Source organism: Plectropomus leopardus, chromosome 2 (assembly GCF_008729295.1).
Source record: "Plectropomus leopardus isolate mb chromosome 2, YSFRI_Pleo_2.0, whole genome shotgun sequence".
Lineage (NCBI taxonomy): Eukaryota > Metazoa > Chordata > Actinopteri > Perciformes > Serranidae > Plectropomus > Plectropomus leopardus.
Window position 1 is genome coordinate 31,892,577 of NC_056464.1, and position 11,978 is coordinate 31,904,554.

Sequence of the window (11,978 nt, forward strand, 5' to 3'; positions counted from 1 at the left end):
GCATCTTACAATGGTGCTCCTTATTAAATAATCAGCTGCTGATTTCATCACTAAATTGATTATTTTTTATCTTTATAAAATGTCAGAATTAGGAAAATGCAATGTGCCACATTGAAATTGCTTGTTTTATCTGACCACAGTTGCCATCCAAACCCATTGGTTTGTTTTCTTAGCCATAATTACACCATTTATCGTAGCAAGTAACTGTAAAAATAGAGATGATCATTGGATTTTCACATTTCCAACAGTCCTTGAAAAAATTAGGGGGGACAAATGCTTCCATTACAAAAAACATAATCAAATCTGAGCTTAAAATAGTGATTTTTCATTTTTCACATCCTTTATTCTACATGTCTCATTTCAAATTTTGCACAAAAAAAACCAAACATTTGCACTAACCAGCATGCACGAAAAGAGTGAAAAATCGAGGCCTTTGATGTTGAGATATGGACAGCTGTATTTACTCTTCCTTAGAAATATGTACTGCCCAACAAATAAGAGTAGCTTTTTAAACTTATACACAGATACTATCCAGTATACTTTGCTACTTACGTTCCTGATATGAATGACAAATGCACCTACTGTAAGAATGTAAACACTTTTTTATGTATACATGTGAAAATCTTCTGGACTGATTTCTGTGGTATCTCCAAAGACGTTTTGGCAAAAATATTCCACTCAAAGAACCTGATTGTTACTAATATTGGAAAAATCCAAATTTCTCCTAGAATAAATAGTATATCATTATTTGCTCACTATTTTATCTGAATTTTACATTCATAAAATATTTTCTAAGAAATGGCCCTAATATACCACTTTAAAAATATCAGATCTCAATACATAACTTAAAACAATATCAAAATTAGAAATGTGTAAATAAAACTATTAATTTATGTAAATCTTACTGCTTTACTATATAACTAATTAGGTAAACCTCTGTGTGTATTTGTGCCTATTTTTATTTTGTTCTATTTCATTTAATTTTACCTATTTGTTTGTAGCTACTTGCATCATTATTTTTATTTGTAATTTTTTTATATTGTGATGTTTTCAATACAAAACAAAAAAGAGTGGAAAAACCCAGGCTTTTTTTTAACTCCAGGATTTTTGTCTTCTTTAAAACCTTTAAACACCAAAGGGTAAGATTTAAAATATTACGACTAATTTATGATTAATTCCTAAGGTCTCTTATTGAGGATCAAGAAAAAATATCTGTACCTTCGTGGACGGGAAAATAAGAAAAAAAAGCCACACACCTCCTGTGAAAAATAAACAACAGTCCCCAAGTAAAATTAAATAAATTGCCTCAGTTTTGAGGATCATACTGGCGCTGTCCATTACCTGCGGTGCTGAAACTGATTAATCAAACCAGCATCAATCAACCGTTTTGAAAGTTTAACGGCGCACTACATGGTTGACGTCACATTTTAACTCCTTAAATACGGTGGTACAATCTTACTTCATTATATCATCCTCAAACAAGTGGCCGTGACGAGCTAGTTGGAGCCAAAAGTGCCAGTTTCCCCTCACCGGCTCACTCCAGTCGGAGCGTGGTGTTGCGTCTTCCCTCCTCCCTTTCACGCCGTTAGTCGGATTCTTCAACGCCTGATAGGTAGTTTTCTTACGCCCCCCCGAGCTGTTAAAGGGTATATTACGTCGTGGGCGTAGCGGTTCCTTGTAATGGCGACCGTGCCGTAGATGTGCCTAGGTTTGTGAAAATGAAGCGAAGAAGAAGTTATTTCTTTTAACTAAAACGCCGAGGTTCCCCGGAGGAGGACTTTGCGTCTACAACCATCACCTTTATAAGTGGTAAACTTAGCTGTACTTTTCAACTTTTGTGCCCTTTTGAAATGATGAAGCTCAAGTCGAACCAAACCCGGACGTACGACGGGGACGGCTACAAGAAGCGGGCCGCCTGCCTGTGCTTCAGGAGCGAGACGGAGGAGGAGGTGAGTCCGGGGATGGCGCTGTCTGGCGGGCCAAGCTAGCGTTAGCATCCGTAGCTGCTGCCAGTGTCTTGTCTGTCTGTAAATCGGTGTATTTATCAAAACAGCTGCGGTTTGATGCCAGCTTGAAACAACTGCTCTCTTGTGTCTTTGACTCTGTTATCGTCCCCTTCTGTTGTGTATTAAACGTCAGTTTGGAGCTCGTACTCACCCAGGTGTTATGTAAGCCTCTTTAGCCGTGCATAATATACCAACCTCGGGCTTTTCAACCTGTTAGCTGCATGCTAATGCTAACTGCTAACTAGCCGTGTTGCTGCTGTAGGCAGCCGGCTGTCGGCCAGCGACCACAGCCCTCAGCTCCGGCTGTGATGAGCGGTGACTTTATCATAATCAGACCTGGCTGGAGGGAAAGCGTTGTTTCACTTTTTAAAGTGACAAGTTGAGACATCTATCGGCTCGTGTTACAGATGATTTGGCGAGCAAAATAACTGCTAAGTTGCTGTCAACTGTGTTAGGGTCAATCCTGCAGCAACATATCTGTCCACATGAATTACTTCCTCAAATTCTCCTGAAAATATGTATATTGTCGTCTATAATATGTATGACAAATGTGTGTATAACAAATAACTTAAATTTGGAAGTGAGGTTGTCTTTATCGCATGATAACAAAATAATGCACATTATTATTTTTTTCTTGTTTAAACTTCTGCTCGTGTGTTGTCGAAGTAAAGTTATCAACTTGTACAACAACTATAAACAATAACATTTTAAAATACTCTAAATATTCTTTAGTCGTTTTTTTGGTAATGTTAGACTCTCTGGTTTTATATAATACAGAATTATAATTATAAACTTTATTTTTATGGTGCTTTTTAAAACGAAGTTACTAATTGCTTCAATAAATTAGCATAAATAAAAATTTAGAGCATAGGCTAAGATCAAATAAATCAGTGTGAGTCATAAAAACAAATATTAAAAGTGATAAAAGAGGGAGACCAGACAAACAACATATATTATGTTTTTAAAATAAGCCTTCCTGTAAAAGAAGGTTGTGAGGGGTGATATATAAAAAAATTTCCGCCCTGTAAGTTTACAGTTTCTTGCCTTCTCATAAAGAAAACAAAACAAAAAAGACTGCAATCCTTTGAGACCATTATCAGGTAATGACATCATTTTTTGGAGGGAACTCATATGAGTAAAGTGGGGTGAGCATAAGCTTTCACTTCAGTCGTTCTCCATGTTTCGTGATGGTAATTGGTTTGTCATAGACTTAAAGTACCACTCTGTTAGGCTAAATTATTAAAAAGAAGTTGGCCAATGGAAATATGTAAACAAATTTTATATAGTTATAAAAGATATGTTTATTTTTGACCCTGTTAGGGTTGTAGACCAGTATAAATCAGTCTACCCATTGGGACTATTATTTGAGTGCCTGAGATTGGCCAGTTTTAATCATGTTACTATATTCATTTAGAACGTAAACATAACATACCAAGAGACGACAATGGTAGCGACACCAGGTATTGTTTTTTTTTTTTTGTACTACTGTTTTTAGTTGTATATTTTGCATTTAAAATTCATCACATGAAGATCTGAATAATTTACTCTGTTAAATGACAAACTTGAAACCTGTTTGGTTGTGTAAAAATGTCATCACAAAGTTAATGCAGCTGTGCTGTACATTCATGCACCCCTCTCACTGAAACCGCTAAAAGCAGCCTTCAAAGGGTGAGTTAAGATCAGAGGTAATTTTGGGAAGCTGATGTCTAGTCAACAACAAGCACAAAGATGTCTTTGTAGTGGAGACATTATTACTGGGGGTGATGACTAATAGAGACTTAACTAATTCCTCATTTTGGTTAAAGGAAAGGCTAGGTTATGAAAAACATGAGCTTTTGGTGACTAAAAACACACCAGTATGAACTGCATGTTGTTAGAAACTTTTAGTCAGCCTCAGTTTGTCTCCCAAGAGATTACTGACACCATGAACTCACTATACTTGTGTAGAAAAATGCAAATAAAGCAACACTACCTGATGGAAAAACTGCACGAGTTAACTACATTCATGATAACTTGGCCACAAGTCACTTCAGTTATCGTCTTGATACTTGCTAGGTATTGTGTCACATGTTGGGGTTTTGGCTCTTCTTCCGTCTATTACCAACACAGATCACTGAATAATGTTTCACAAGCAGCATCACTTGTGCAACGAATACATGATTACCACACAACATGGTGTGTAAGGCCTAATCAGTCTTTTACTGGATGCTTTACAGGTGCTGCTGGTGAGCAGTAGTCGACATCCAGACAAGTGGATCGTTCCTGGAGGGGGCATGGAGCCCGAGGAGGAGCCCAATGTTGCTGCAGCTCGAGAAGTGTGTGAAGAGGTTGGTTCTTTTACTATTTTTCACAATTGTGATTTAGTTTGACCCTTATAAACCTGAGCATATTGACTTGCCTTCTTCACAGAACATAGGAAAAAGGCAATGCCCAACTTAACAAGATTTTTTTCTTCTTCTATGTTTCAAAAGAAATCAAACCAATTAGCTCATGTTTCAAAGGTATAAATGACTGATAGGTATCTGAACGCAGCACAAGAAAAGTGATGTTGATGGTGGTTTCAAAGGCTACATTGTGGGCTCACTTTCTTCCTCTGATGTAGACTGTGCTCTGGCAAACTTCACTCAACCCTGGTATCTAAAACATGGGTGTGAAACATGCCTCTCTAGACTTAGTTCATAGCCAGGAATATTGTTCTGAGAATGGATTTCCATCCGCAGCATGGCAAATTACTTTGAGTATAAGCTTATAAGAAGTATTGTGTTTCATTTCTATTAAATCATGTCTGTATTTAACACTGGGCCCTAATACCTTGCTCTCAGAACCCGTTTCGTCAGCGCAGTCATCCTGTTTGGATGGACAGAGAGCGAGAGAGCCTAGCAACATGTAAGCTGTATCATAGCGTCGTGTTACAAAGCAGTGTTTAGGTGTCAGTGGAGGTCACGCTGAGATTGAACACTGGCTGCCCAGCGGTTGCACTACAGCACTTTGCAATCCCATAAAGTCGGCGAATGAAGGGAAACGATCAGCTTTAAGTCTCTGTATTTTTTGGAAAGATCTATTTTTGCAACAGCAGCTTGCTTCAGATGCAGTTTGAAGGGTAAAATGTGCCTATTTTTGTTTCTGTGTGTGTTTGAGGAGATATAGCAATTGGTAAACAGTCCTACAGCTCATTGGAAATCAATTATACTGCTTATACCACCTACGTTTGTCCTTAAAAATCAGGTATCCCCAGCGTTTGCACAGATAGGAGGATGTCAAATTTAAGGACTTTTTCAAGCATTCATTTTTATATGTGAGATAAAAAATGTTTTTTGATTCTGATTCAAGAGAAACATACAAAGGAGTGCTCTTAAATGGAGTGAACACATGCTACCTGGGGTTAAAATTAACTCATTATAAATTAACTTGTTATCTTTATTCAGGCATGTGATTGGTAAAGGAGAAAACAAAGCAGGAAAATGTAAAAAGCAGAGCTGGCCACATTAATTACTCTTTTTCTTTAACCCCTGACTCACATGTTCTTGTTTGTGAATCCTCTTTGTTCATATAATTTGTTCACAAAATTTCATTTAGAATTTTTTTTCTACAAACTACAAATACTTTCCACACATGTACAAACCTGCATTTCCCCAGCAGAGTTTGTTTAAAGGTTTAAAGTAATTTACAAGCACACAATTACTATGCAAACTTTTAGTGTATTCTATTTTATGATCTTTTATTACTTATGTAAAGTGTCTTTGGGTACCTTGAAAGTGCTCTATAAACAAAATGGATGATGATTATGATGATGATGATTTATATCATTAAACTTAAAAAAACATAAATAACTCATTTGAGAGTACCAGACAAGTGTGGTGTGTGTTTTGCAGGCTAGAGAAACATCCTTACGTAACTATTTACTGGCATTTACCAGCCAGTAAATAGTCAGTAGTAGCTGTTCTCCTTTCATTTTTATTCAAGTACTTTTCAAGGACCAAGTAAAATAAAAAAAACATCTGATTTTTTAAGGTATTCTAGTACTTACATTTCTGAAAGCTAAATTCAAGGACATCAAGCACCTCAAGCACCTCGTACGAACCCTGTATCCCCCCTTTGTGTAAAAGCTGTTCATCGCTCGGGCATTTTGATCAGAGTGGCGACAGGGCACTGAAGACACTGAATCTCACCCGGCTGTCAGCTCTTGGCGGGTCACAGACTGTATAAAGCCTATTCTTTGTGTGTGATCCATCACACTGAGGGATGCTGATATCATCCCTTATCCTGGCTCCTGCTGTTTGGTAGCTTTGGCGGTTGCAGGATGCTGCAGCTTGCCAGCACATTTCCACAGGGTCAGAAGCAATGTCACGTCGTGGCTGAGGTTTAAAACTGCTAAAAAAGGCCGCATTCAGAAAATTTGCGGTGACTTTGAGTGGTACTCAGTGCATCACCACGTTCTGTGGCTTCCTAAGCTCCTTATTGGACGGTGGTGTAACAGGACATATCCTAATCCTGACAAGCTGATTTTGATGACCATATGAGCGGTGAGTGATCGCTTTTGCTTATTGGTTTGGAAGCTTGCCAGGGACAAGAGTGAAGACGCAGCAGTCAGGAGCAGGCCAAAGGTTACAGAGGGCTCCTTTGTCTATCTCAATGTTCACGACCTCAGCTCATGCCCGGTAGTGGTAGCACGGAGGAGACAGAGGACGATATTGCGTAACTTGTAACCAGCCTCAATGCTGTGCATCCTCTCCCAAGATGATGCCCAGTAGTGTTCGGTTACTCGAATGCTTGAGCTTGGAGACAATTTCCATCCCAAAACATACAGGTTGACTTTTGGCCTATTACTTAATCCCTGGCACATCTTTGTGGTTTCTAGTGGTGGGCCTGTTCTTTTCCATATGATCGCGCTGAAGGCCAGAAGAGTCCAGCTCCGAGTCCTTGGTGCTGTGAGCGCAGTCAACATTTATTTATAGACTGAAACTGGAACCTGAAGAAGAAGCTGCAAAGATGTCAGCAAGTGGCCTGGCTCTGTATCTAAACCTGACCTCCTATCCACCTCTGGGAGTTTAGATTTTCTTTGGGGATTATTTTTGTTATAAGAATATGTTTTTTTAAAGGTAACTAACAAGCTGCCCTCTCTCCAGGAAAGGGTGTGACATATTTGCATGGCTTGGATGTTTTTTTTTAATAGGAAGAGTAACGGCAAATGAACACAGTTGTCCTGTTTGTTTGGTTGTGACCTTTTTACGTGATCTTTTATGGTACTCCAAATATCTTGTAGAGAAGCGGTCAGTATGTGACAGTAAGCGATAGCTGAACGGAGGTGTTTACATGTATTTTCAGATGTAGAATTTAAGACTGCAACAATTTCTGGATGACAGAAAGTTTCTTAAAAGTCATTTCTTGAGGAAAAATGGCATACTTTTGCTGGGTCTAGACTTTCAAATTTGTCTACGAGCAGATTTTCTTTCTATTTAATTAGATAATTAATTCATTAAATATCTCTGGGTTTTTCACCACTGGTTTAAAAAAACACAAGACATGAGGTTTGGGATCCACATGATTGTGATGGGTATTTTTTCACCATTTTATAACATTTTGTTGACCAAAGGATAGATAACTTAATCTGAAAAATAATTGGCAAATAAAATCAATGATGGAAATAATTGTTAGTTCCCACCTCATTGTAGTTTACACTGTAAATTCAAATGTAGTGTCAGTTACAAATGGTCAGGAAAGTTCAAAAACTTGATTTCCAACAAACTCTTAGGTCTGCATCTTTCTCTCCCCTCTCCGAATTCGGACATTTTTGTGGGTCCGTGCTGTGAACACAGCGCAAATGGAACTTGTCATCAGTTTCTTATCATCATCAGCAGTTTGAGTTGCATGGTGCATTATTGATCTGTCAATCTGCTCAGAACTTGCTCAGAACAAGTTTACTTTTGCTGCGTCTGACGTTCTACTGCTTCGTCTGTGCCCAGAGTATGCTCTGTGCCCCCAGAGTGTGGTGCAATCAATGACCGAACAGTATATATGTATTCCAATAGCACTCCTAATAAAGGGTGCAGCACCAAACATATGAAATTAATGCATGGCAGAAGATCATTTAGAGCAAATGATGGCATAAAAATAAAATAAATAATTCTTAAAAAAATCTTTGCTGATTCAAAGTGTTCTCTGTTATATGCCAGTCAGAAAGATTTAGAAGGCAACAGCGAAGGTTGACGGGGATGAAGCAGACATACCTGATTGTAGAGAGGGTGATCAGGGAGGCATTGCAGTAGTATTAGCATCAGCTGGGAAGAGACCACTGGGCATCACGCAGCTTCAGTGTCAGGTGAAGGAGAGCCGCTGCTACCTCGCTGGTTTGGAACAGCTGTGCATGATTACGTATTCCCACCCACGTAGTTGCTGTATGTGGATAAAAAATGAAATATGATCACAATGTGTCACTGACCATTGAAGGTGGTTTGGCCGATCGGCTCACATTTTTTCCTCAATGCATTTTGGGCTGGACCTGACCTGGACTTTCACGTGATCAAGCACGATCCGATTGCAATCCAATCACCCAAAATGCAAGATGTAAGGAGGTTCTCTTCTTGACTGCTTTTTTTGTTTTGTTTCAGTGCATAGACTGGCAGTCTAATTTTATTACTTACTTTACTTACTCTTTGGCTAAATAAGACCTCTTTGCACTGAAGTGTGAAATTAATGAAGAAAGAATCAGAACATGCACATCATGGCTTCAGCTTTTGCTCAATGTTTTTGTTCATGTTTTGCAGTTGTGTTTTACTTTGAGGATTCAACACAGGAATTAGATGGAGTGAATTTGCAGGGGATAACAACGATCTTATGATGTAATGTAATCCACTGCTACACAAACAATTTCAAAATTACAGTCCCAGGAAAGCACTAGGGAGTTAAAAAATGTAGAGTTCATTGTCCTGCCAGTCTGCCTCTTCATATTTAAGAACAGTGCTCAGTTGTAGCTGCATGCTGTATTATGAATTTGCTCAGCATTTTTATCATTCTTTATTCTACAGGCCGGTGTGAAGGGGACTTTAGGTCGCTTAGTCGGAGTATTTGAGGTGAGGTTTGTTTACTGTCGACTTTTTCTGCAAATGTCAACAAACTGCAGCATGTTTGCCAATGAGAAGTGAAAACATGATAATTATTTTCCCCTCCCCACAGAACCAAGAGAGGAAACACAGAACCTACGTCTACGTTCTTATTGTAACAGAGCTGCTGGAGGACTGGGAGGACTCAGTCAACATTGGTAAGGCATTTGTTTACTTGTCAAAACGGGGATCATACGGACAAAGTTCTCAGGCAGTCACATGCTGTCTGTAGCTTTGTTTTTCTTTTCCTAGGCCTTGGTGATATTACAGTTCAGGGATTTTATTGTATGTTTGTTTGTGGGGGGAGATTATAACACCAGCTTTGTTCCTGCCCTTGTGATTTTCACTCTAACACCGTGCACAGGACTGATAATTACTCGTTTTATCAAGTTATTTTCTCTTGTGTTGTCTCACACGTGTCTTAACTTGTCCAACAATGGTTTCTTGTTCTGTCGACAGGGAGGAAAAGGGAATGGTTTAAAATAGACGATGCCATACAAGTGTTGCAGTGTCACAAGCCCGTGCAGGCCACCTACTTCGAGGCTCTCCAGGAGAGTTGCCTGACCAGTAACGGAACGCCTTTGGTGGCCACGATAGGCGGGGACCTCTCCCCTACCTACAGCATCAATCAGAGCTCCGTCTCGGGTATCAGATAACTAAAACCCTAACTCTGACACCTCCTGGGAGCTTTCACCACCACTTGCGCTCTTACTTGTGTCATTTCTCTTCTCTGTTCTTTCTCTTTTCTCTTTGCTGTCTCAATAACATGGTTTGCCTTGCCAACTCCTTTGTGCCAGAGCGGCGGCACAGACTTGATGACAAGTGTTGGTTGAATAGTCTGAAACACTTTGTAAATGTAAATGTAATTTTTGACCCCTGTTCTTTTTTTTTTTTTCTTTTTACTGACATCTGCATGAAATGTCCCCCCCCTCATTCTCTTTCCTTAACGCGCCCTTAGCGTGGTGTTTATTGAATGCAAGAACTACTTTTTACTGTTGTAATGTAAAAGTGTATACTTAGTGCTTAAGCTGAAGGCTTTTGGTGGTCTTTTTAAAGTCTCCTCCATTTTCTTTTCGGTTATTTTTCTGTGAATGAATGTTCCCATTAGTGTACCCCCTCCCCCCCTGTTAATAAGGATAGGAAATGTTGTCTGTATCTGAATGATCAGAACTGTGGGAAGTGTCTTGCATGAGCACTGTTATGTTGTGTCTCACTCGCTCGAGTGACCTGATGCTGACTGTGCAACAGACTTGTGGTAAGGTCTCTTCATTTGCTCCTTATCGTGGTTATTGATGTCTCTTTAATCAGAAGGATACGGCCCCTTGCTAGTTTTTTCAAGTGTCAACTGTGTTTCTCTCTTATTTGGGAAGCGAGCCAAGCACTACAGGTTTCACTCTCCAACAGCAGATATATATACTGTAAAGAGAGAGAAAGAATGTCAACACAATGTCAAATGAACCACCTTTCTCCTCAGTGTCTTTACCTCCTTTTTAATCCTTTTTCCTTTTTTTAAAACTGATTTCTTGTGACTGACTACAAAGTCTTCCTCCAAACACAGAGGGTAGAAGTAGATATAAAAAAAATCATGGACTTATTGTAATTTCAAAAAATGCAGCACATATCACTTAAGTTATTAAAACCCATTTCCATGTTTTACTCCTCACATTCAGTTTGGTTAAATTGTTTACACTGTGTTCCTAATGGCACAGGTGACTTTAGTGGGCACTCATTATGGTCTTTTTTTTTTTTTTTCTCTTTCTTTAGTATTTAATCTGCATCCCCCAAAAACAATCAACACACCTGCTTGCCATCGAAAGTAACGAAATCTATAATGCTGATGATGAAGAACAAACAAGCCTTGTACAGTTTGAGACCCCGTTTTTAACATGTAAAATGCTTTTGGATACTAGTTTTTTTTGTTTTTGTTTTTTTTTTTTTTGTTTCTATGTTTTTTCTCTCTAACGTCTGGCAAAAGTCTCTTTAGCCGAGCTGCGTCACTTTGGCCTCGATGTGGCGTGAGGCAGCTGGCTCAATACTGTGAAACTGGAGGCGCTGTAGATAGCATGTTAGAGGTTTTTATTGTAAATTGTTTATTTCTGTATAGATCAAAGGTGAGAGTACAAATGACAAAAACACCTCTTACACATCCGTGATTTCAACTGAGGCTGGAGGGACTGATTGAACTTGTGGCGTTGGAGCTGAATTATCTCTTAGATTGCTTACAGCACATCTGAGGCTACAGAAAGAGGACGAGGACTGTTAATGAGAGTTAAGGGCCTGTTTATTATTGATTATTCTTAAAGTCCTTACGTCTTTCACGACGAAAACAAATTTGCAATGATGAGGAATCACTGTTCTTTTACCAATTCATATCTGAATTTCCAAACCATTATTAAGTTCAAAAGTGAAGCAGACCTGAAGTTTCTTTTCAAGCAAGCTGCTGTTCCACTTTTCCCATTTTTCCCATAGAGGGTTTATTTTGTTGGTCTATCTCAAAAACTTGACGCTGTGGTTTTCTGTCTAATTTTTGTTGTTGATGTTGTTGCTATTTCGGAGCAGCAGAAATGAGTTTTATATATGTAACATGTTGGCGAACAGTTGCCTATTTACAGGTTTATGTGAAGCAAGATTGGCATTCATTTGGTGTTTGTGTCCACCGATTCTTAAGATAAATATCAAGCTCACCAGCTAGTTTGTAAGTTTGATGTCATGTTAGGCAGGTAGCATACAGTTAGGTATTAATTTTTTGTGAGGGTCAAGAGTGAGTTGAAACATCAAAGCTGTTGGCCATAAAATCAAAAAGATGCTAAGTTTGATGAGAACTGCTGTGAGTTGATAATCCATCGCGGGGTAATCACTAAACGAGTCGTCA

At 38.8% G+C, this 11,978-nt stretch overlaps 1 protein-coding gene across 1 annotated transcript; it reads left to right on the forward strand.

Moving 5' to 3' along the window:
* The first annotated feature begins 1,678 nt into the window (after nucleotides 1-1,678).
* nudt3b (nudix (nucleoside diphosphate linked moiety X)-type motif 3b) lies at nucleotides 1,679-10,888 on the forward strand. Its single transcript, XM_042495518.1, has 5 exons — nucleotides 1,679-1,949; nucleotides 4,223-4,333; nucleotides 9,032-9,076; nucleotides 9,180-9,264; nucleotides 9,566-10,888. Exons 1-5 carry the CDS (start codon nucleotides 1,851-1,853, stop codon nucleotides 9,760-9,762), a joined length of 537 nt encoding a protein of 178 aa, XP_042351452.1. The 5' UTR covers nucleotides 1,679-1,850; the 3' UTR covers nucleotides 9,763-10,888.
* The last annotated feature ends 1,090 nt before the right edge of the window (nucleotides 10,889-11,978 follow it).

Excerpts from the sequence above, each read along its gene's own strand:
- nudt3b (XM_042495518.1), top strand. The coding sequence starts at position 1,851 with ATGATGAAGCTCAAGTCGAACCAAACCCGGACGTACGACGGGGACGGC. Across the intron at positions 1,950-4,222 it reads GGAGCGAGACGGAGGAGGAG|GTGCTGCTGGTGAGCAGTAG; the intron begins GTGAGTCCGGGG and ends GATGCTTTACAG. Across the intron at positions 9,265-9,565 it reads GGAGGACTCAGTCAACATTG|GGAGGAAAAGGGAATGGTTT; the intron begins GTAAGGCATTTG and ends TTCTGTCGACAG.